At 52.0% G+C, this 22972-nt stretch overlaps 1 protein-coding gene across 1 annotated transcript in view; it reads right to left on the bottom strand.

Annotated features, from left to right (window-relative positions):
* The window catches only part of MYOCD (myocardin), a 101431-nt gene that overhangs the window by 18593 nt on the left and 59866 nt on the right, over positions 1-22972 (bottom strand). The window contains exons 2-3 of the mRNA XM_054516870.1: positions 6622-6687; positions 3133-3188 (exon numbers count right to left, since the gene is read on the bottom strand). Coding sequence (XP_054372845.1) covers positions 3133-3188; positions 6622-6687 — 122 coding nt within the window. The remainder of the gene's footprint in view (positions 1-3132; positions 3189-6621; positions 6688-22972) is intronic.

Below are 22972 nucleotides of genomic sequence, written 5' to 3'. Positions count from 1 at the left end.
TGGAGAAATGACAGTTTTCTGGTACAGGAATAAACAATGAATATCATGCAGCTTGACTCAAAGCATGTTTTGACATTATCTCCCATGGCTTTCTCACATGCAAGCCAGAGAAATTTGGTCTGGATAAGACTAATATAAAAAAGGAGCATAGCTTTGGATCACCAGAGGAATTGGAAATGGCTCAGAGTCTAAACAAGAATAAATCAAATCCTGTTACAAAGCAATTTTTCCTGCTAGTCAATATATTAGTTAATGCCTTGAATGATGGAGGATATACTCCCTCATTCTGAATCATTCAAGGCTAACTGATTACACTGCACCAGGGTTTGGCACAGCTGATGATCTGAAATTCATGTGCTACAGATTCAAGGAGGACATTTGGGAAGGGCTGTGGTCAGGTCACAGTTAGCCACAGCTAAACCAGCAGATTGGGCACTGCAGTGGATGAAGATTTAATGCACCAGAGATGCTCCTGCAGTGGTCACTGGACAGGGCCTTGGGCAGAAATCAGTTACTCCATGCACTGGAAAAGTATAGAAGGCTCTGGAGAATCCAGTGGTCAGCAGCTGACCCACAACCCCAGACCCACAGCACAGGGTGTCAGCTCAGCCCTGTTCTGTGCCCTGCAGCTGAAAGGGCCCATGGAAGGGCCTGGGCAGCAGCCACAGACATCACCCCTGAGTCAGAGATGAGATCAGTGAGGGGGCTGAGGGGAGGGGAGGGGGTCAGCCCAGAGCTGAGAGGGCTATTGGGGCACGGGATGCAAAGCAGCTTTTAAAAGTGCTGCAGGAAAAAAGAAACCCAGCTCTGAATACACACAGCAGTGTGCTCAAACCTCAGCAGAACAGCTTGGGCTGGGAACCAGGGATCAAAGGCTCACTGCACAGCTCAGAGAGCACCAGAGCAGCTCACTGGCAGTGGGTGTCTGTCAGTGCTCATTAGTCAGGACCTTGTCACTCTCTGCAGCTCCTGAAAGGTGCCTGTGCTCAGCTGGGGCTGGGCTCTTTCTCCAGGCAGCACTGACAGAGCCAGAGCACACAGCCTCAAGCTGCACCAAGGGAAGTACAGGTTGGATATTAGGAAAAAAGTGTTTTACAGAAAGGGTGATACAGTTCTGGAATGGCTGCCCGGGGAGGTGGTGGAGTCCCCACCCCTGGGTGTGTTTAACAAAGCCTGGATGTGGCACTGGGGGCCAGGGTTGAGTTGAGGTGTTGGGGATGGGTTGGACTCGATGGTCTTGAGGTCTCTCCAACCCAGTGATTCTGGGGTTCTGTGAATTCTGTGATTCTGTGAATTCTGTGATTCTGTGAATTCTGTGAATTCTGTGACCTGCCCAGTGGGGCTGTTCTGCTCTGGGGCAGCCACCCTGCAGCCTCTCTGTGCTGAGCCAGACAGCCCCAGGAAAGCCAGCCTGTTCTCTGTCCTCCACCCCAGGAATCTATTACAGGACATCAAAGTCTGCTGTGCTGGCCTGCTGCCAGCCTCTAACATAGCCAGTGACATGTTTAAACAAATAATAGACATTTTATTTACTAAAGTCTTTACAAAGCCTTACCCTTCCCCCATATTTTTCACAGCTTCTTTCCACCAACACAATCCTGTGCTTGGACCATGTGGGTTTGCCTGGTTCCTGTGCCGGGTCAGAGCAAGCTGGTGTCTGCACCTGAGTGCATTTAAACTCACATCATGCATTTCCAACTAATCCTTAGATCAGGTCCTGACTTGGGCTCAGCTCCAGCTGCTGTCCCACAGCTGTGTTCCTGCTGTGACCCCAGTTCCTTTGGACCCTAGCTGTTAATGAGCTGCATGCATTTGTGTCTCTGGGGTGCAAATGATGAGCCCTTCAGATGTGAGCTTTTTTAACATCAGCTGAAGCAGAGGAGCTCTCACAACACATTAACAGTTATCTGCTTTCTGTTTGCACAACACCAGCTGAACAACAAATGTCTTGGAGTGACTGTCTGGAAACAGCTGCTGATCTTCCCTTTCCCAGGTCTAAGCAGGGCAGCTTTGCAAGGGAATAATGTTTATTATGGGCTGTGCTCAGTGTCTTCATTAGCACTTTCTAAACATGCCCGTGGTTTGGGATGGACTAGACCATCCTTCCCCTTTCCCCAGGCAACTAGCCAGTGAAAGCTTTTGAAGAGAAAGACAAAGAGACACAAATGTATACTTTAACTGTAAAATATATGACACTTCAAGGATACTTTGGATTGCTTGAAATTTTTTAAGCATACTAATCTTTCAGAGTCATGCTGTATTTCTTATGCTCGCCATTTATTACCACAGGAGACTTGGGGCAAGTGATTTGGAGTGTGTTTAAGTTCAGAAGAGCACTTCCCTGTGTTTCACAATCATTCTTCCTTGCAAAGGTCCTTTCCTATGTGACTGCAAGCACATTTTGCAGATTAATGGAACAAATTCTTGTGTTCAAGCAAAACCTGCATGATTAATGGCTTCCCTTTCTGGGCTCATCCCTCTAGCTTGAGCAAGGCTGCATTGCTGGTGATTGGAAAACCAATGTGATTTCCCAAAAAGTGATCAGATCACAGAGTTTCAAAGTTTTCTGGAAATGGCTACTGCCTTGGATGTTATGTCCTAATGGCCAAGCTGCACTGCAGAGCTGAAAGCCAGAGCTCCTGCCTGGTGACAAGTGTGAGCTCCCTGGGGACAGGCTGAGGTGGCCCTGCCTTGCCCTGCTCACTGTCTGACCCTGTTCCCTGCTCTGAGCTGGCTGCCAGGGGTGCAGAGCAGCCAGCACAGGAGGAGCAGGCTGTGGATGTGACCTGGGGGGAAGCAGCAGCTCCACTGGTTGGACATTTACTGCAAGGACTGACGAAGCCATGCTGAACCCTGCCCTGCTGAACCCTTTGTAAAACCCCACAGCTCAGCACACAGATGCCCCATTTGCCCTTTTTTAAAACCATCCCTGCTCAGAGAAGGGGATTTGTGAGCCTGGCAGCATTTCTGGAAGCAGAGCAGGTTCCCTGCCCTCATCCATGGCCGCTGGGCCAGCGTGGAGGGTGCCAGAGGAGGGGACAGTGGTGCAAGGTGCTTTCAAACCCCGTGACTCATGCAAAGCAAGCCCCTGTGTGTGTTCCCTCTTTGGGAACTTCCCTCTGCAGGAGTTACCTTGGCTCTCTCCAGACTTTTTCGCTGTTCATGGAATGCAGATGGGCTTTTCAGTGCTGCAACAGGAAAGAAAGAGGAGCAGTCAGCACAGGAGCGGAAGCAAGCAGCTACCAGGATATTCAGCAACAGCATTTTAATGAGTGCCATAAAAATAGCAACACAAACTAGCTGTTCTCTTTATTGTGCTGACTAAAAATAACTCAGGAAAGCTCTGGGAAATCCCATGCTCTCAGCCAGTCCGTGGCAAGAGAGCAGGGGGGATGGAGAGCATGGGGAGAGCAGGAGGCACGTGGGCAGGGAGGGGTGCAGGCTTTGAAACACAGTGCTCTGTGGGACACGGCAGAGAGCAGAGAAATCCTTTCCCTGTCATGTTCCCTGCAGGTGCTGGGAGGCACCACAGCTCCACAAGACAGATCTGGGAAGAGCAAACACCTGTGAAGGATCTCAGCTGAAAGAAAACCTGCAGGAGAATTAACACCTGCCTCAGCTCCTGAGGTCTGTGGTGCAGCCTCCAGTGAGGAACTGCTCCTTTATCCCTCTTCTGTCACTGACCATGGCTGACATTTGTCCTGTCCCCTGCTCAGAAGCAGCTGTGTCACCTGGGACCTCCCATGGCAAGCAGCAGAACATGTCCTCAGCATCTCCTGACTTCAAGGAGGATTTACCCAGTGGTGCTCCCAAAAATAATCCCTGGTTGCTCTGGCACCAGTGAACACCAGTCCCATGGAGCAGCCTGCACTGCAGTCATGGAGAATCTTGCACATTTCCCTTTGTTACTGTGGTGGAGTAGAAACTGAGGCAGAATTTGCATGGTGAAGGGGTTAAAACTTCTCACATCCTACAAAAATTCTTTTCTGTCTGTGTAAGCAGACAAAACTAACTGTTCCCATTGGGACAAGGAAGGGGAAGGTGTCCTGACCCACAGAAACAGTCTGCTGCAACTCTTTGTCTGGCAACAGAAATTCTCTTTCCATCTTCTGAATGGGATCCAATAAAGACAGAAATTATTTTCATGCAGGCCTTGTTATCCTCCATCAGTCTAGGGGAGGATGAAAAGAAGATTGGGGAGAAACAGGAAAGGTTTGGGGGCCCTCTGAATTGACTTTGGGTAGTCAACACCCAGGCAACCCCTGGAAAATCATCCAGGGAATGACAGAAAACCACAGAAGGCACATTCCTGCTCCTGCCATTTGGAAAGCAGACAGACAGACAGACAAAGTGGTGTTGCTGTGCCACGCTCCAGTGAGCAGCCACCAGCCCTGGTGACAGCTGGTTTAATCCGAAGCAAAATTCAACAGTGCACATGAGAAAATGGAGTTAGCAAGAGAGATGAGTTCCCCAGCCCTGCTGATGTGAGGTTCTGATGCTGGCAGCGTGCTACAGGCACTGACCAAGAGCTGGGCTATTCCAGGGGAAAGTGATACAGAGTTTAGTAATTTACCAAGGTTTTTGGAGGAATTATGGGGGTGCTGCAGCTTGTATCAGTCTGCAGAACAAACAAAGACATTGCTAGCAATGCCAGGTGAGAGAACTTGTCAGGGGATGATATTTCAGCATGAAATGGGTGAGGGCTGGGGGCACCAGGGCAGAGGTGCTGTGTGTGGTGTTGATCACCTGGGGAAAGCTGTTTCAAGGCTTCAGTGAGGGTGAGGGGGTGGCTGTGTACAGCAGCAGGGCCTTCAAGCACAGGTATTTCTGCAGTCCATCACAGCCAGGGGGACTCACCTGCTGGTCCTCAGAACCAACATGGCATGGGAAGATATGGTTAACAAGGACTTGTTTTTCCTAAGGAATGTCTGCACATGCCCAAGCTGTGGGGAAACTGGCTGGGGCTCCCATGTATGAAATGCTAACATCTGACACTTCCTCTTGATGTCAAATTCAGCAGTTAAATTCTGCCTGTTTGTTTTTATAATGGCATAAGTGCCTTTTCTTCTATTACTTTCAGTGAGTGAACCGTGCTCAAGTTTCCCAAAATGGTCTTCTTGGACAGAAACCAGACTGCAAAATGTCAGCCTAGAAGTTGGGAGTGCAAAGAAGCTGTAAGTAAGAGGAAAATACCCTTCAGTTGCCATCAAATAGATTTGGCTGAGCACTCTGCAATGTGTCAGGTTGGAGGCGTGGGGTGCCACGTGTGACAGCACAGCCTTGCAGAGCAGCCCCAGGTGTACAAAGCTCTCAGGGGGCACTGCTGCCCCATGTTCTTGCATTGCTCTAACAAATATCACAGCATTTTGTCTAAAGCTTCAGCTCCTGGAGTCTTGTGATCAAAGCGCCTGCCCTTTTGTGGCAGGCAGCATAAAATCTGAATGCTTAAAGAAAGAAGCAGGTGAAAAATGGAGAGTATGCATTTATCAGTCTTAAATTCATTGACATGGTTTTTGTCATCCTGCTCAAGTTTTCCTGATGCTTGGTGCTGACCAGAATGTCCTGAGAAGGTGTCTGTGGTTCAGCACAATCCTCCAGGAGGGACAGGGGAGGGACAGGGTGCAGCAAGCAGTGCCAGGGCCATGCTCTTAGAGAGGTGGTGTTCTGCTGCTTAGGCAGGAGCTCCATCACAGTCTGCAGGGGCAACCAGAAGAGACAGAAGTGACTCAGCCTCTGGGAAATGGTGATCTCAGCAGTGAACCCAAGGGGTCCTTGATGAGACAGAAAGGAGAATCCTCTACCTGGGTCCCAGGTAAGCACAGATTTGCACATGGAGCCTGAGCTAGGTCAGGATGGAGTGTTCCACTGAGCAGGGCTGAGCTCCCAACATCCTTTCTCCAGTGGTGCTACAGCTTTCATGATGCACCTGCAGGTGCAGAAGGGGATGGTGTTCATTCTCTGACTTTTTGGGCTCTGACTTTCTGGTGCAGAATGGTTTCATGATAATGCTGTCCTGGAGTTTTTCCTTCAGCTGGAATACCAGGTGAGGAGGGCTGGGTGGGGGCAGAGGGGGAACACATCTGTCACTCTGCAGCAAGCAGCCCCCATGGCCTCAGGTGTGCAGTGACAGCTCTGCCCTGTGGGCTCCTGCCTGGGCACACATCTGGGGATGTCCCACTCCTCCAGGGGTTGATGTGGGCACTGGGGCCAAGGCAGTGCCCAGAGCTGCCTGGAATGAGCCCCTCATCCTCTCCCTTGTCCTGTCACAGAGGTTCCTGGGCTTTACAGGAGCACAGGAGATTCTCTGCCCTTGCCTTGTGAACAGCTTTGTGACTCCTCTGCTGGAGCTGGATTTGCTGGTCCTGCCAAGTGACCTCTGGGATGGGGAGCTCTGCAGCTGAAATTTTGGATGGTGTAAGGCAAGCATCTCTCCTGACTCCAGCCTGAGCAGGGCCATTACAGTCTGTGTGATAAATGCACAGCACCAGGGATCACCACATCTCTGCAGCCTCTGGAAGCTCTGAGCTGCGGGTCTGAGCAGGCAGCTGGTGCCACACCGTGCCCCAGCAGTGCCCAGGAGGAGCACAGCCCTGTGAGCCAGGATGAAGAAGAGATACTCACGTGGCATGATGCCTTGGTCTGCCAGCTGCTCACGGGTCCTTCTCTGCTGGAGCCGGAGCTGTAGAACTGAGAGAGAGAGAGAGAAAGAGTCAGGGACGGGGGCAGGATTGCACAGGGACAAAGTGTGTGGGGTTTGTGTGTGGCACATGGGTCTGGCACTGATCCCTGCTGCTGCTGGACCAGCCTTGGGAACAATTCAGCTCATCCCATCACCCTGGGAACCACGCCTGTACTTGGAGTTAGTCAGATTCTACACCTTTGGTTTGCAGATTTGTCTTCAAGGAAACACAAAGCTCAGTTCCCTGCTGTCCTGCTGGAAGCTCAGTACAGCCTGCCAGGACTACAGACACCTCAGTCACAGCATACACACACTTCCCTGCCCACCAGCACAGCCCCAGGCTGCTTCTCCTCAGCTGCCTGGACTGAGCTGGGGTTGGAAGGAGAAGAAAGGCAAGAACAGCATTTTTGTCCTTGGGAGCAACCTGCTCTGCCAACAGCTCGTGTCTACAGCACAGCTTTCCTGGGATGTGGGATGGAGCTGAAAAACAATCCCTGCCTGAGCAGTCCCCAGAGCATGGGGCTCCCTGAGAGGCCACTGCTTGTGACTTTTCCATGTCCTCTGTACAAACCATGTTTCACATTCAGAACACATGTTTAGTGAAGGCTTCCTATGGGACAATGATCTCCTGCCAAATTCCAGCACTTCTTTGGACACCAAAGATAGATTCTTGCTGTGAGGGAAAAATGTAGCCTTCAGTATGTGGTAAAGTCTGTGTGTGTGCTGCTCCTCTGAACCCAGGGGGAAGCTGGTGGCTGAAATCGCTGGCAAACCTTGCTGCCAGGGGGTTTGTAACCCTCCTGTGCCCTGTGGCACCACCCTCAGTAAGTGCTGGTTCTGCCTGTGGACGTGGATTTAGAGCCTCAGTCTCTGGGTACCTGCACTGCACCCAGTTATCTGCAGAAGTCACCCCCTGAGGGACCCTCAACACCAAATGGGGCAGTCCCTGCTCTGGGAATGCCTGGGTTTCCTCCTGGGCTATGCAGGCAGGTTAAAGGTGGGAGCTGTACCCCTCTTTCTCTGCACAGAACCTTCTCTGTGACTGCTCACAATACTGTGCAGAGCTTGGCTCTTTCCCTGAGGAAGAGATGGATCTCTATGGAATAGGTGAGCCAAGGGAGGTCAGAAACTGTCCAAGAGCAAAACCAATCTGTTGCTCACCCAAGAATGGCTCTCTACTTTCCTAGTCCTGGTGCAGTGTCCCAGGAATTCAGGAATTAGAGGATCTTGCCTTCAACTGAGGCAATTCACACACAACACCACAGTATGGACAGGAACCAGAGACAGCAAAGCCTTCTCCAGTCACACACACCACCCTGCCAAGGCCACAGCAGTGCCCCAGCAGGCTGTAAAATATCTGAGTGAGGATCCTCCATCACTTCCCTTCACAGCTCCCACGGGTGCCAAATTATTTGCACCATTTCACTCCAACTTCCCACACAGCCAGACCAAGTGCTGTTCCACACAGGCAAGGGGATTCCAGCAGTCTGGGCCCACATTCCCTGCTGCTCCTGCTTGTTTCCCAGCCCTTCCTAGCAAACAAACAATTCACCAGCCCCCTGGAGCAGCCAGCTGCCAGTCAGGCTGGTGAGGAGAAAAAGGAGAGGGTACAAATCCCCCTGGGGCATAGCTGGGAAGGTGATGATGATTTCCCCTGTGGTGGGTGTAGGATTCATCATCTGCCCTGCTGCAAGAAGTGATGAAAACCTGGGGGTCTTACTGCCACAGCTCTCCCACTGCAGGAGCAGCACCTGGGCACCCAGATCCCACTGCAGGAGCAGCACTTGGGCACCCAGATCCCACTGCAGGAGCAGCACCTGGGCACCCAGATCCCACTGCAGGAGCAGCACCTGGGCACCCAGATCACCCTGATCATTGCAGAGCAGCACCTGGCACCAGACCACTGCAGGAGCACCTGGGCACCCAGATCCACCAGACAGCACTTGGACACTCCGACACTGCTGGAGCAGCACCTGGAACCCAGATCACCCTGATCCCATTGCAGGAGCAGCACCTGGGCACCCAGATGCCACTGCCTGCCAGTGAGCAGAGCACAGGCTGGGGGATCCCTCCCTGTAGCTGGTCCATGCTCCACCTCACAGCCTCTGCTCTGCCTCCTGCCCTGTGGAGAGACTGTCACAGAGGGCTCTGGGGCTATGGAATGATAATGAAAAGGTCTCCAGTTGGGTTTTGTGCTGAGGGGTAGAAAGGCTGTGAGCCAGCAATGTCACCCACTGCTCTGGGGTGAGAGCTGAGCAATTCCTTCCCTAGACAGAGAATTCATCATGGGCCATGCTGAGCTTACAAATCTCCTAAATCTGGCCCATCCTTGAGCTACAGGGCAAGGAGGAAAATTTTATGCTGTCAAATAATGTGAGGACAGGCCAATGCAAGTACCAGCCACTTCCAGGAGCAGCACACACTCAACAGTTGAAGGAGTTACTTCAGCCACCAAATATTCATCCCATTCTGGACCTCCTCATGCAGTAGGATGCATGACTTGACTCTCAAATATTTCTGTGGACTTCCAAAACCTGTTGCAAACCATTTGAAGAAATGTAGTGGCCAGTGTCAGACAGAAATGCTGAACATCCCTGAACAAGAGGGAAGCAGCCTCTGAGGCAGTGCTGCTCTTGGCAGATGCCAGCTTCAGGCTTGCACCTTTTCAAGCACCTATGGTGCTTAAAACCAGGGCTGGAGGAGCCCCTGGCACCATCCAAACCACCATTCAGCAGCTTCTTTCCTTGGAGCTGTGTCTGACTCCAGCTCCATTCCTTTCCTCTTCCTTTGCTGATGTCTGGAGGCCTGAGTGCTGTATGGCAATGAAACTTTCATGAACATTCTTATTTTCCAAGGGAGCTGCTCTGCTAACACTTCAGAGGAACATTTATCATATGAAAAGTGGTGGCTGGAGCACTGAGGAGACAATTTTGGTGCCACCCCCCATCCTTGTTGCCTGCCTGCAGCAGTTTGGATGGTGACAAGTGCCAGCCAGGGAGCAGCCAGGGACACTGCTCATCCTGTGCCACCACCAGCTGAGAGACACCTTCCTTTCAGCAACCCTGCTCCCTCCTGGGGTACCCCACGATGAGAAACCCTCCCTGGAAGATGAGAGACATGGCAGACCTCTCCCAGTGAATTTTCTCTTACAAATAAATACTCCTCACTTCTGTGCTAGCGCCAAGTCCCATCCCCTGATATTGGCTTGCAGGAATGTCCTGTGCAGTAGGGCTGGGGTGCAAACAAGAGCTCCTTGCACCAGTCCCCAGCTGCCTCTGGTGGCCCAAGCTTTGAGCACTGTGATTTGCAGTCCTGAGTCATCCTCCTCTCCTGGAGCTGAGCTCAGAGCACAGCTTGGGCCTTGCCTGGCCTGGTGATGCACAGAAAAGACATGTTCACATCTTCTCCCCACCCCAGGAACAGGCAGAGCTGGCATCTCCTTCAGCCTGTCAGGACACTCTGAGTCTGGTGCTCAGCACACAACCAGGGTGGGATGGGATTTTATCACCTCCATCAGAGCATCCCCACACTGGGGCATTGCCAGAGCCCTCCAGCACCATCCTGTCCTTGGGGAATTGGCTGAGCAGCCCAGGGCTGTGTCCCAGGGAGGGGGAAGTGCCCTCCTCAGGGGGATCAGGACTAGGACAGGCAGGCAAAGCCACAGCTGACCTGACCCCGAGTTGGGGCTGCTCTGTCTCCAAGGTGGAGAGCACTGATAAAGCAGCAGCAGGTCCCTGTCCCTTCTGCCACCAGCAGCTCCTTCCTGCCCTGGTGGCTCAGTTTGGGGTTGGGGGAGTGTGAGCACCTCGGTGGTGCACAGGATGGGGACAGCTCTGCTGGGGTAGCAGCAAATTGGGAGTGGGAAGGGGGGACTCCTGTTGGCGGCAGCAGCAGTTTTGCTGCCCATCAAGCAGCAGCTGAGCAAAGGTGAAACACAGAGCTGTCCATGGCCATGGTGTGCAGGTACAGAGGAAGCTGGTGACCTGGCCCTGCTCACACACTGACTGCCACTGGCAGAAAGTGGTCCTGCAACCTGAGAATATCCAGAGCTGGAAGGGACCCCACAAGGTCCATCAAATCCAATTCCTGGTCTTGTTTTGGACCCAGCCCCCTCTGAAAGGCAGGACTACTGCTGGCTGTGAGATTGGCTTTCCATTTAAAAATTGTCAGCTATTTCCATTTAAAAATTGAGCTATTGTGTGAGCCTGCTGGGGAAGAGGAGCTGCCCCATGGGCTCCTTTCAGTGTCCCAAGCAAGGTCCCAGCAGGGCAGGAGCAGGGCTGGCACTCTGGCAGGTTCAATCATGCTGCTCATGGCCCTCTCAGGGCTGTGTCTGCTCCTCACAGCTGCACCAGGAGCAGGAGTCAGCTTCTAAAGCAGATGTGGGCAGGGCTGTGGGGCTCCTTGCTCCCAGCCTGGGGTGATGCTGAGTGGGTGACAAGCCAGCCAGCCTCCTTGGTGCTGCCCCAGCAGGGTCTCACAGGACTTTTCTGGAGCTGCTGTTTTGCAAAAGCACCTTGGCCAGACTTTGTCCTGAGCCCCTCCATGGATCTCAGCCCATCTGAGCCACAAGCCACAAAGTGATTTCTCTTCACATCATATCTTCAGGCTCATGCCATCCTCATCATGACCTCTGTGGGACCTCTGTGAGCAGAGATGAAGCTGGAAATGGCACTGCTCAGCCAGGACAGCCCTGGTCAGTCCTTTCCCAGGTGGGCACCGCTTTATCTCTGCCTGTGATGACTTCAGAGCTGGGAGCATTTTATTTCTAACAGACAGATGTGGCATAAATATGTGTGTTAGCTGGGAGGCTGCCCTGAAAAATCTCTACACGGGTGAGAACTACATTTCTAACCTCAAGTCTTCAGGTACCTTGGAAGAGACACTAGGCTAGCACAGCTGGCTAGCAAGGAGCCCAGAACACCAAATGGGCATAACCAGCTGTGAAATCCATCTGAATCCATCATGATATGCAGCCTCAACCTCACCATGGTCCTGAGAACAGGCTCTCCCCTTGGAGTCACCCCTTCAGCACCCCCACGAGCAGCCCAGACAATGTCCCCTGAAGCACAGTGAGTTTTGTTCTGTGCCTCAACACGTGCTTGACTGACTAAGAGACATGACTGCCCCTTAGAACACCGAGGGACAAGATGCCAGAAAAACGAAACCAAGCACAAACTGATCTACATCAAGTCAGTGTTTTACAAAAACTTCACAAAACAGTCTCATCAGCTACAGCAAGGCCATGTTTGAACACACACACACTGACTGTGAGCTGTATGAGTTCATGATCTGAGAGGAAACACAGGCACATGCTTTATCTTTGGACACCAGGAAAATCAAAATAAAGGTTCTGCCAAAACGCTTGGCCAAACACCCTACCAAGACCTATTCTCTTCTGCCTTTATTGACCTGCTGATTTTGGTCCAAATTGCTCTGGCCACTGGAGGCAGACAGAATAAATTCCTCTCCCATCTCAGTTTCATTCAAGCCCTATGTGTAAGCAGGAATTCTTTCCTCCATGGAGCCAGGCAAGTCTTCTCTGCAAACCCACACCCATGTGTCCACAATTAGGTCTTGGTACCCCATGCCAAGCCATGCAGAGCCTTATTTATAGTGTTAAACTTTCACTTCTCACCAATTATCTGAATTACCACTGAAGTTAGGCAGATGTTGGCTTTGTAAGCTCTTTCCATGTAGCTACAAAAAAAAGGTCAGGGCTAAGGTTGGATCTGCATTTATCAGCTTTGTTTGCTTTGTCTGATGCCAAAGCTTCTCCAGTGCTGGAGGACAACTGGTTTGTACTCAGAGCAAGAAATCACATAAATGATATCTCTGGGAAGAGTTAAATGTGTTTCTGGAACGGCACTTCCATGTCCTTTTGATTTAGTGCAATCCCATTGATAGCTGGATCGTATGGGACAGCATGGCAGACTTGAAGAATCATCATTCCTGCAAAATTTGTCAGGATGACCTCAGGTCAGAATATTTGTCTTTGGCCAAACAGACAAAATAAAGAGGCACACAGCTCCTGGAGGAAGGAGCCAGGACCCTCCAGGACTGCAGCCTGGGGGTGATTTTCCCTCTCCTCTGGGGTGGTTCAATGCCTGGCCCTGGCATAGCCACTGTCCCTCCTCGTGGCACAGCTGTGCTGGTCCTTCACTGGGACCACTGGAGAGACAAGAACAGCAGAACCTGCTCTGGCACTCCAGGGATGATGGCTGGGCACGCTGAGAAAAGCCACAGCCACCACCACAGCAGCCTTTCCTGGATAAACACGCTTCTGCTTGCTGCTGGATGGAAGTGAGGGACAGGAGAGCTGACCCTGGGGCCACACCAGTGCCACCATCTTCCAGCTGCCACCTCCTTGCTCCACTTTCTGCCTGGTGCATAACACAGAGATCAAAGTGATTCTGGGAGGAGGAAACACCAAGTGATGTGTCTCCAGCTCCCCTAAGCACACTCACAGAGCTCCTTCAGCTGCCCAGCCTGTGCAGGCCAGGGAGAGACAGCAGAAGTTTAATTATTAAGATTTACTTCAGCCCTCTTTAATATTGGCCTGGAATCCTTCAAAAGGGATTCAGACTCATCATGAGTCATGGAGCACAGCTAATCCTTCCAAACCTGGGAGCAAACAGAGCCTCACACCTGCTGGCTGAGGAGCATTCTCAAAGTGATGGAGCACAGCTCAGTGTGGCTCCTTGGGGCTGATCCCTCCTGCCTCTGTGCAAGCTACACAGCTCTGGAACTGCTGCTGTCCCCTCCCACAGCCCCTGAGCCGTGCAGGATGGTGTGGGGCACAGCCATGGGCTGTTTGAGGTGTTCAACCCTGTTCCAAGCGAAGGGAGGATGGTAAATCAGAGCTCTGCACCTCCTGCCATCCCTGTGGGGCTTTGCAGCTGACAAAGCCTGCACACAGAGCAGGGACACCACGGGAAACTGTGCCACAGAGACTTTGCAAATAAAAGATATTCCATTAAATATTAGCTTTTTCATCTCTGTTCCCCATGCTATTAAAAATCCAGTGCAGACTGAAAGCTGCTTTATTGACTTATTTGATTTTCTCAGCGTCCTGGTCTCCTCCCTCATCACTCTGTGACAACCAGGGCTGTGCTGTGGCCGTGTCCCATGTTAGCAGCGGTCACAGCCCTGGGGACAGCGAGGTGCAGACAGCATTTGGGATGTTGGTGAGCCCAGCTCCAGCAAAATCAACAGGCAGAGAAATCTTGTCAAATGGGAAGCCTGCCTTTCACCAGGCCATAGCAAGGGACAGCAGTTGTGGGAATAAATCATGAACCAAAGAATGCCCCACAAATTAACTGTCCTAGAAATGCTGAAAGGCACGAGAATTTATGGATGCAAAGACCCACAAAGTTTACTTTTCCTGGAGAATCATTTGAAAAATATGTTTAGAGAGCCTGCTGTTGGTTCCATAATAAAGCCAGCTTACAAATAAACCAGAAATGAGCCTTAAAAACAATCCTGGTTCATTTGAAAAGAATGCAGGGACAATGCACGGCCCGTCCTCCACTCCTCAGGGAGGTGGCAGTGTTGCTTTGTACATGCTGGAGGAATTGTTGCAGACTGAGATTTTTTTTTCAAATGAACAGCAGTGTACCATAATATACCAACAAAATTTAAGGAATGACTTAATCTAATGAAATGTAAGATCAGAGCGATATGGAAACCACACCAAAGACCTGGACCAAGGCTTTGTATAATTCAGCCAGACTAGGACACTTGTGTTTGCACACACACTCTGGGGTTTTCAACCAATTGCCAACTTTGTATTTGCTGAGAAAACAAAGTTTAAGTTGACCACCCAGCTATCTAAGAGATCCTGATAACACCACTCATGTCTCCCATCAGTACCATAAATCTCCCATTCCATTATCTACAATGAGTGAGGAGGCAGAGACACACACGGCGTGGGTGACATGCCAGAGCGGGTGCACGCTCCAACGTGACTGCCCTGCCTGCATTTAAAGCATCCCATGCAGCACATGCAGCTGATTTTTCTGCATATCCTCACAGATAATATTCCCAGGAAGAACTTCACCTCTGGGAAGGTCCGAGAAAGCACCTTGAGAACAATTTTTTTGGCATTTCTGTTAAAATTTACGGAACAACAAGGCAGGATACCCACTCCCAAGGAAAGCATATACTTACTATAAATGCAGCCAGTGACTAGAGGCATGAACATCCAGCAGAGGGGCTGCTCTAGGAGAGACTGTCCCATAGTTCACCTTCACTCACCTTCACTCAGTGCCTGTCCTCAGAGAAGCCCCTGCCTGGTGCTTCCCCTGCCTCACGAGCTGGAGGCATGTTTTACTGCAAGCCCTCCGCCAGCAGCAATCAATTGTCTGCGCCTCTGGTTTTATTTCTCTGATGATGTCACTGTAAATAGTTTTCGTGTTCCATTTGTTATTTTTACTTCTAAAAATGACGCATTTCTTCAAATTCATTTTTCTCCAATTAGTCACAACTTAACGGAACAAGCTCGGCTGCCTGCCTGTCAGAGAGGGTGTCAGGCCCGTGCTCCCCGTGGTTATCCCACCCAGACCCACAGGAGCACCTGGAATATACAGAAGCAGTAGGCACCTTGTTTATCCCAGATGCCCTTTTGGCTTCCTGCCCAAATCCTTCTCAGTAGGGCCAGAGCAGGAGAACCGGGAGCTGCAGTTTTACCGAAATCAACCACAGACATAAATCAAAGACAGTGAAAAACCAGGAGGGAAAAAAAACAAGAGAGAAGAAGGAAGATGAGTCTCTCCACTTGTGGAACAGCCTCTGCAAGAGCATAAGCCGTGACAGCTCTACAACCCCTCGAATCTTTTGCTCACATGCTGCTTCCCAACATTTAATACAAAACACTCTGTGCCTATGGCTTGACAGAGAGAGAAGTTTTAAGAGAAATCTCAAGGTTTTCCCTACCTGATCTGAACTTGCTCCGAATCAGCAAGGAGTGCTCAGACCCCAGGAGAGTCATGGTGACTCGGGGAGCAGATCCAGACGCCCCTCACTTAAACCATTAACTTCCTCCACAGGGAAAAGCCGACCAAACCGTGGCTGGTGCTCAGCATTCATCCAGCTCTCCTGGACTCTCGGGGTGCTTTTACAGCCGGCTGGCAAGGAGCAGCAAGTGGCTTTGTAAGATTTGGTCCCATCCAGCAGTGACCCTGCACAGACACCGACTGCTCCCCCTGTGCTGTGTTGAACTAATTAACGTGGAGCCAGCGGGAGCCTCCTCCCGCTCGGAGTTTACTACCAGCAGCTGGGTGTCCTGGCTGATGTCATCGTCTAGCGGGGAGCAGCGACTATCGGAAAGGGTCTTAGCAAAGACAGAAGTTTGATATCTGATCCTAATTACTACCGGCCGTACGCAGCCAATCCGGGCTCTCCCCGTCTCCGCCGACTTTGGGAGCCGCTGGAAATATCAACAGAGCCGGGGCTTAACTCTTTGCAGCGTGGTGGGACACGGGTCCCGCACCTCCCTGGGGCTGGGGGGCTCAGCTCCTGGAGGTGAGGGAAGGGCTGGGGTCGGGATGAGTGTCCCGGCCAGGGGATGCCTTTGGGAAGGTCGTTCCACCTGAGCGCTGCCTTGGATGCGCTCCCGGCCAGGGGAGCACAGGACAGCCCGCACAGTAATGCGATGGAGCAGGGGGTGAGCACGGGGTGCTCAGGTGTCACCTGGGTGTCCCTGCTGCCGCGCAGGTATGTCCAGAGCCGTGCTGCTCTGCGCACTCCTTTCCCGAGGGATTATCCCCCTGGGATGCTCCCGTGTGCTGCTGTGGCACACGGACACGGGACAGGCGAGGCAGGGCTGAGCTGCGGCACAGGGACACGGGAGACACGGGACAGGCGAGGCAGGGCTGAGCTGCGGCACAGGGACACGGGAGACACGGGACAGGCGAGGCAGGGCTGAGTTTAGGACGCTGACATGGGATCTGCAAGGCAGGACTGAGTTGTGGCACAGGGACACGGGGTATGTTAGGCAGGAATGAGTTTTAGGACACGGACATGGGGTGTGGGAGACAGGGCTGAGCTGTGGCACACGGACACGGGGTGTGTTAGGCAGGAATGAGCCTTGGCACACGGACACGGGATCTGCAGGCAGGGCTGAGCTTCCGCACACGGACACAGGGTAGGCAAGGCAGGGCTGAGTTGTGCCTATCAGACACGGAGTATATTAGGCAGGAATGAGCTGTGGTGCACAGACACGGGAGAGGCAGGGCTGAGCCGTGGCACAAGGACACAGGACAGGCGAGGCAGGGCTGAGCTTTAGGACATGGACACAGGATCTGCAGGCAAGGCTGAGTTTTAGGACACGGACACAGGATCTGTAAGGCAAGGCTGAGCCTTGGCACATGGACATGGGGCATGTGAGGCAGGGTTGAGCTTTAGGACACAGACATGGGACAGGCGAGGCAGGGCTGAGCTTTAGCACACAGACGTGGGATCTGCAGGCAGGGCTGAGCCTGGGCACAAGGACATGAGGGATGTGAGGCAAGGCTGAGCTTTTAGCACATGGACACGGGAGACACGGGATGTGTGAGGCAGGACTGAGCTCTGGCACATGGACATGGGATCTGCAGGCAGGGCTGAGCCCTGGCACAAGGACACAGGGTATCTGAGGCAGGGCTGAGCCTTGGCTCTAGGTTCTCTGTGCCACAGCAATCCCAAGGAGGCTGAGGATGCTGTTGTAGTGGAGGATCCCTCCCCACGTAGCAAACACGCTCCCAGAGGAGAGGAGCTGATTGCAAACATGCAAAATAAAGAGGAACAGACCCTTTGAGGCTCCCCTTCCCCAAGCCCACAGCTGGTTCACTGGAGTGGGTGATCTGCTGGCGCCTTTTACTGTGTAATGTAAATAGCACAAGCCAAGCTAAGTCAAGGAGAGATCTCAGCTTCCCTGACATGTGGGTATCAGCTAGGAAGCTGTCTAAATTCCCTCTAGGTCATAAAAATACTTCAGGACTGGTTTGAAGTTTTCTTGGAATTGTTTTTTGGTTGTTGATGGGTTTTTTTTAATTTTATTATATTTTAATCCCATGGTTTCTGGGAAGTACAGTTTGAATTTGGGACAGGAATTTCAGGGCTTCTACACTCATCTCCCCAGAGGCTCTGATTCATGAGAGTCCCAGTACAGCAGAGAACTCCTGGGGTGTCTCACCCTCATGTAGTCCATGGGATAGAACCACAGAAGCACAGAATCACTTAGGTTGGAAAAGCCCTCTGAGATCACCAAGTCCAGCTGCCAACCCAGCACTGTCAAGCCCACCACTGCCCCTGTCTCTCAGCAGCCAATCCACACATTTATTGAGCATTTCCAGGGATGGCCATTCCACCACTCCCCTGGCTGGCCTGTTCCAATGCCTGGACACCCTTCCACTGAAGAAATTTTTCCTAAATGCTGGCACAACTCCAGGCCATTTCCTCTTGGCCTATTGCTTGTTACCTGACATCTGAGGTTAATGAGGCTGTCCTGAGCTGAGCTCCCTGCTTGCCATGGGCTGGATGTGATTTCCTGCTCATGCTACAGCTGATGGAGTGGATTTTCCTTAATCACTGGCAAGGGAGAGATGATTTAAATAAATTGATCTCCAAGCATTGAGCTGAGCTGGTAAACAGAGTTCTACTGTATTGTCCAGCCAGGTGGCCAGAGCCCTCCCTGCTCCTTACTAATTTTTCCTAATGTTTAGTCCTCTGTACTTGAAATGTCCTCTCTAATGGAGTTAACATCACAATGACAACAACAAACAAACTCCATCCCTCAGCAGAACCAGGCCATGAACAGCTCAAGACAAGGCAGGACTCCCTGACAGCCTGTGTCTCAAACTGCAGGGGTTTGTACTTTTTGCTTTGCAAACTCCTGTATGATTTACTGCTCCTGCTGACCAAAGCTCCCCTCAGGTATCCCTGCTCCCTTTGGAGTTTCCAATTCCTTCCTTTTCCTTTTCCTTTTCCTTTTCCTTTTCCTTTTCCTTTTCCTTGGATACCAGTGGGGGATGGAGTCACATCTTTCTTAGGAGGTGACACAACCTATAACAAGCTCTGATTTGTTGACTCATCTCAGCAAATTGCTCAACTGCTGACTCACAGTCCTGAGCTGGTCCTTATGTGAGAGTCAGCCCTGGCCACGTACTCTTGGTGTCCTCAGGAATCAGGAAAGTTGTCTCTCATAAACCTCAGAGGCAGGGACAGGACTGAGATGCCACCACAGATTCTGAGCCATTTGCCTGGCTGCTGCCTGCTTTAGGTAGCCCAGAAATATTTATCCCCCCACAAGGTCCTCAGGAGTTTCCAGAGCTGACATTGCCCAGCCCTGGTGTGTTCTTGGCTGTGTCTGCACTGCTGCTCAGCTCTGAAAAGGGCCTCACCACCAGCTCCATCATCACCTTTCTCTGGAAGGTGACACAGGCACACAGGTCCCTGCAGAGACCTCAGCTGCTTCCCATCCCCTTTTCCCAGCTCTGCTATAAGCACCTCTGTTGTAAATGAGGTCATCTTTCCTGCACTGAGTGAAATTGAGCCTTAAATGCCAGAATAAATTAGTCATGGCAGGGAATTCCTTTGAACTGAGAAGTCACACCCCAGAGTCATAAGGATATCAGCTCTGAGCTGCTCACCAGATCCCAGGAAGCCATTCCTTCTAATCTTCCAACCCTATTGTTTATGGGACCGATTTATTTTAAAGCAGATTGTTTGTTTGGATGTAGATTTGCCACTCTGGGAAAAAGAACAAATTGAGCTGAAGTTCCAGTGAAACCCCTGTGGGGACTTGGAGGGGTCAGGCTGTGACATGTCTGTGCCAAAGAAGGGGAGTTTCCCCCAAGCTGCTGTTCTGCCAGCCATGGCTGCTCAGACTGTCCTCTCCTGTGAGGATGAGGCTGCTTTGCCTTTGATTTCTTTTCCCCAGCACCTGGAGCTCCACTTGGAAAGGACCCCTCCTGCCATGCCCTTATTTCTTGAATCTTCCCATATTTTTGAATCTTCCCAGCATGTTTTGAAAAGACAAATCTGATGGTCTGACTCCCCATCCTGTGTGCAGAGCAGTGATAATTTGCTGTGTGTGTCAGAGCAGTGATAATTTGCTGTGTGCTCTGCAGCTGTTGGTGTCCAAGGTCCCCTGGGGAGGGACAGCTGTACTGGCACACAGCTCTGTGCTGCATGTCCCCAGGCTGGCATAACTCTGAGCCCTGAAGGGGTGGGAAGGCTGGAAAAAGAGTTGATTTTACAAATATGTTGCTCAGGAGGAGTGCATTCCTCCATTCATACCCAATACAGAGTATGGAGCAGTAGCCAAGGGCACAGGGAAACCAGTACCCAAGGCTCACAAGGAGCTCTGAACATCCTTTGAAGAGGCCTACAGCCAGGATGTCATCATTGTGATAGAGAATGGAAGAAGAAATCTTTCCCTGAGAAAGAATTTTCACTGAACTGGCCATTAGTGTATGTGAATTCAGGGCAGATATGAAACTCCTGCTCTGACACTGCACCAGCAAAGCTCCAGCTCATCATGGCCTTTGGGAACCTGGAGAGAAATTACCTTCTCTTTGCAGTCCTGAGACTTAGAGGTCTCACCTGGGGGTGAATTGCACAGAAAAGATCTTGGGCTTTCACATGGCAAACAGCCAGGATATTCCTCTCCAGCACCTGGGACACACAGAGGCTTTCTGAGCTGGAGCTGGCGAGGCTGCAGTGTCTCTGCCACTGTGAAGCAGAGGTGGCCTCTAGGGACTAGCTCAGAAAGATCCTGGCTGTGTCCTAGCCCAGGACATGGCCAGGGCATGGTCAGGGAGCTGGGAGCAGGGATGGTGCAGTCCCTCTCTTCTGAGAGCACCTGGTGAGCACCATCACAGCAGCATTCCACTGAACGCTGAATATCCTGAAATATCCTGAAATATCCCGAAATATCCTGAAATATCCTGAATTTGCCACTGTCTGCCAGGCCTTTAAGTGGTCTGTCCCCTCCCTATCTCCCCACAGAGCTTGAGGGCTGGAGTTTATGGCAGAGATGTCACGAGCTCTTGCCGTTCTGACAGCAGCCAGCCTAGCTTGAATTGGAGCTGTGAACTATTTATCACAGTGCTGCAAGCATCCAAGCAAGGTTCCTCAATTTATGAAGGTCCAGAAGATATTATGCAATTGACAACATGAACACAAAAATACTTCTGCACTTTGCTAAAGCTACTATTAAGCTGCCTGATGTTTTCACCATAATATTTATTTCTTTGTAAATACACTAAATTCTCCAATCCTGACCGAAAACAGAAAGATCAGAGAATGAATATAGGGAGATGACATAGCTGTTTAAAGATTATGTAAAATGTTTTTTACTAGCGTAAATATTTGATTGTGAAACTCTGGCTGTTGTGTTTACTGAGCAGGGATGTGCAGTGAGGGTGGAGAGCTGCCACAGTCGGGCACCATGCTGGAGGCTGTCCATGTCCCTGTCCCCTGTCCATGTCCCTGTCCCCTGTCCATGTCCCCTGTCCCTGTCCCATGTCCCATGTCCCATGTCCATGTCCCCTGTCCATGTCCCTGTCCCCTGTCCATGTCCCCTGTCCCTGTCCCATGTCCCATGTCCCATGTCCATGTCCCCTGTCCATGTCCCATGTCCCCTGTCCATGTCCCTGTCCATGTCCCATGTCCCCTGTCCATGTCCCTTGTCCATGTCCCATGTCCCCTGTCCATGTCCCCGGTCCCATGTCCCATGTCCATGTCCCCTGTCCATATCCCATGTCCCATGTCCCTGTCCATGTCCCCTGTCCATGTCCCATGTCCCTGTCCATGTCCCAAGTCCCATGTCCCATGTCCCCTGTCCCATGTCCCATGTCCATGTCCCATATCCCTGTCCATGTCCCATGTCCCTGTCCATGTCCCCTGTCCCATGTCCCATGTCCATGTCCCATGTCCCCTGTCCCAAGTCCCATGTCCCCTGTCCCATGTCCCATGTCCCATGTCCATGTCCCATATCCCTGTCCATGTCCCATATCCCTGTCCATGTCCCATGTCCCTGTCCATGTCCCCTGTCCCATGTCCCATGTCCATGTCCCATGTCCCATATCCTTGTCCATGTCCCATGTCCCTGTCCATGTCCCCTGTCCCATGTCCCATGTCCATGTCCCATGTCCATGTCCCATGTCCCCTGTCCCAAGTCCCATGTCCCCTGTCCCATGTCCCATGTCCCATGTCCATGTCCCATATCCCTGTCCATGTCCCATGTCCCTGTCCATGTCCCCTGTCCCATGTCCCATGTCCATGTCCCATGTCCCCTGTCCCAAGTCCCATGTCCCCTGTCCCATGTCCCATGTCCCATGTCCATGTCCCATATCCCTGTCCATGTCCCATGTCCCTGTCCATGTCCCATGTCCCATGGCCCTGCCTGTCCCTCCCCATGTGCTCCAGGCTGCAGGGACCCTGGAGGCATTGGCACCCATCCCTGCCTGCCTGGCTCTGGGCAGATGTCACTCCTGTCACTCCTTCAGCAGCCACTCCAGCAACTCCAGGAGCCTCAGGGCAGAGGGCAGAGGGGATCAGAGCAGGTGAAGGAAGAGTTAAAGGCTCAGGGTCTGGGCTGGTTTGAGGGAGATCATCAGGAGGGAGGGGTGATGCTCTCCCTGGAGCTGCAGCACAGTGCTCAGGTCAAGTGGGCTGTGCTGGCAGCAGCTCAAGGCACTCAGGGACCTCCTCTGTCCATGCAGAGCAGAGGGAAGGGCCAGGCCAGACACAGCCCATGCTGGCCAGAGGATGGGATGTGGGGTGGGAGATACCAGTAGCTGCCTCCTGACTCATGGCTCTGGTGGGACACCAAGGTCAGGGCTCTGGCCTCGCTGGGAGGTCCAGCACAGCAGCACTGCATGCCCTGAGCGTGGCCCTGGTGAGCACTCACAGGCAGTGGAGAGTCTGATCCCCTGTCCCTGGGCGGGGGGAGAACTGGGGCAGGCTCTCTGAATTCCCTGTGGGCACAGCTGAGGGGGTGTACAGTGAGTGGGACTGTGAATTTCTGCGTCTCACAGCTGGGGCAGGCAAATTTCTATTTTAATCCACTGGAAATGACATTCTGGGCATGGTTTCCCAATGGAGCTGGTGATTTGCTCCCTTCAAGGGACTTCTCTCCCACCCACGGCTGTTCTGATGCCTTGTGCCACCAGCAGGACGCTCCCAGGTGCTGAGCTCCCCTTCAAGGGGTGCCTGGGCCAAGCCTCAAGTGCTGCAGCCCAGCAAAGCAGGAGCTTCCTCCCTCACCTCGCCAGTGCCTTGTGCATGGTGCAAACCAAGCCTAGAGCT

This window comes from Molothrus ater, chromosome 19 (genome assembly GCF_012460135.2).
Source record: "Molothrus ater isolate BHLD 08-10-18 breed brown headed cowbird chromosome 19, BPBGC_Mater_1.1, whole genome shotgun sequence".
NCBI classification, from domain to species: domain Eukaryota; kingdom Metazoa; phylum Chordata; class Aves; order Passeriformes; family Icteridae; genus Molothrus; species Molothrus ater.
The sequence above is the reverse complement of the archived record's forward strand: the minus strand, read 5'-3'. Positions and strand labels throughout refer to the sequence as shown.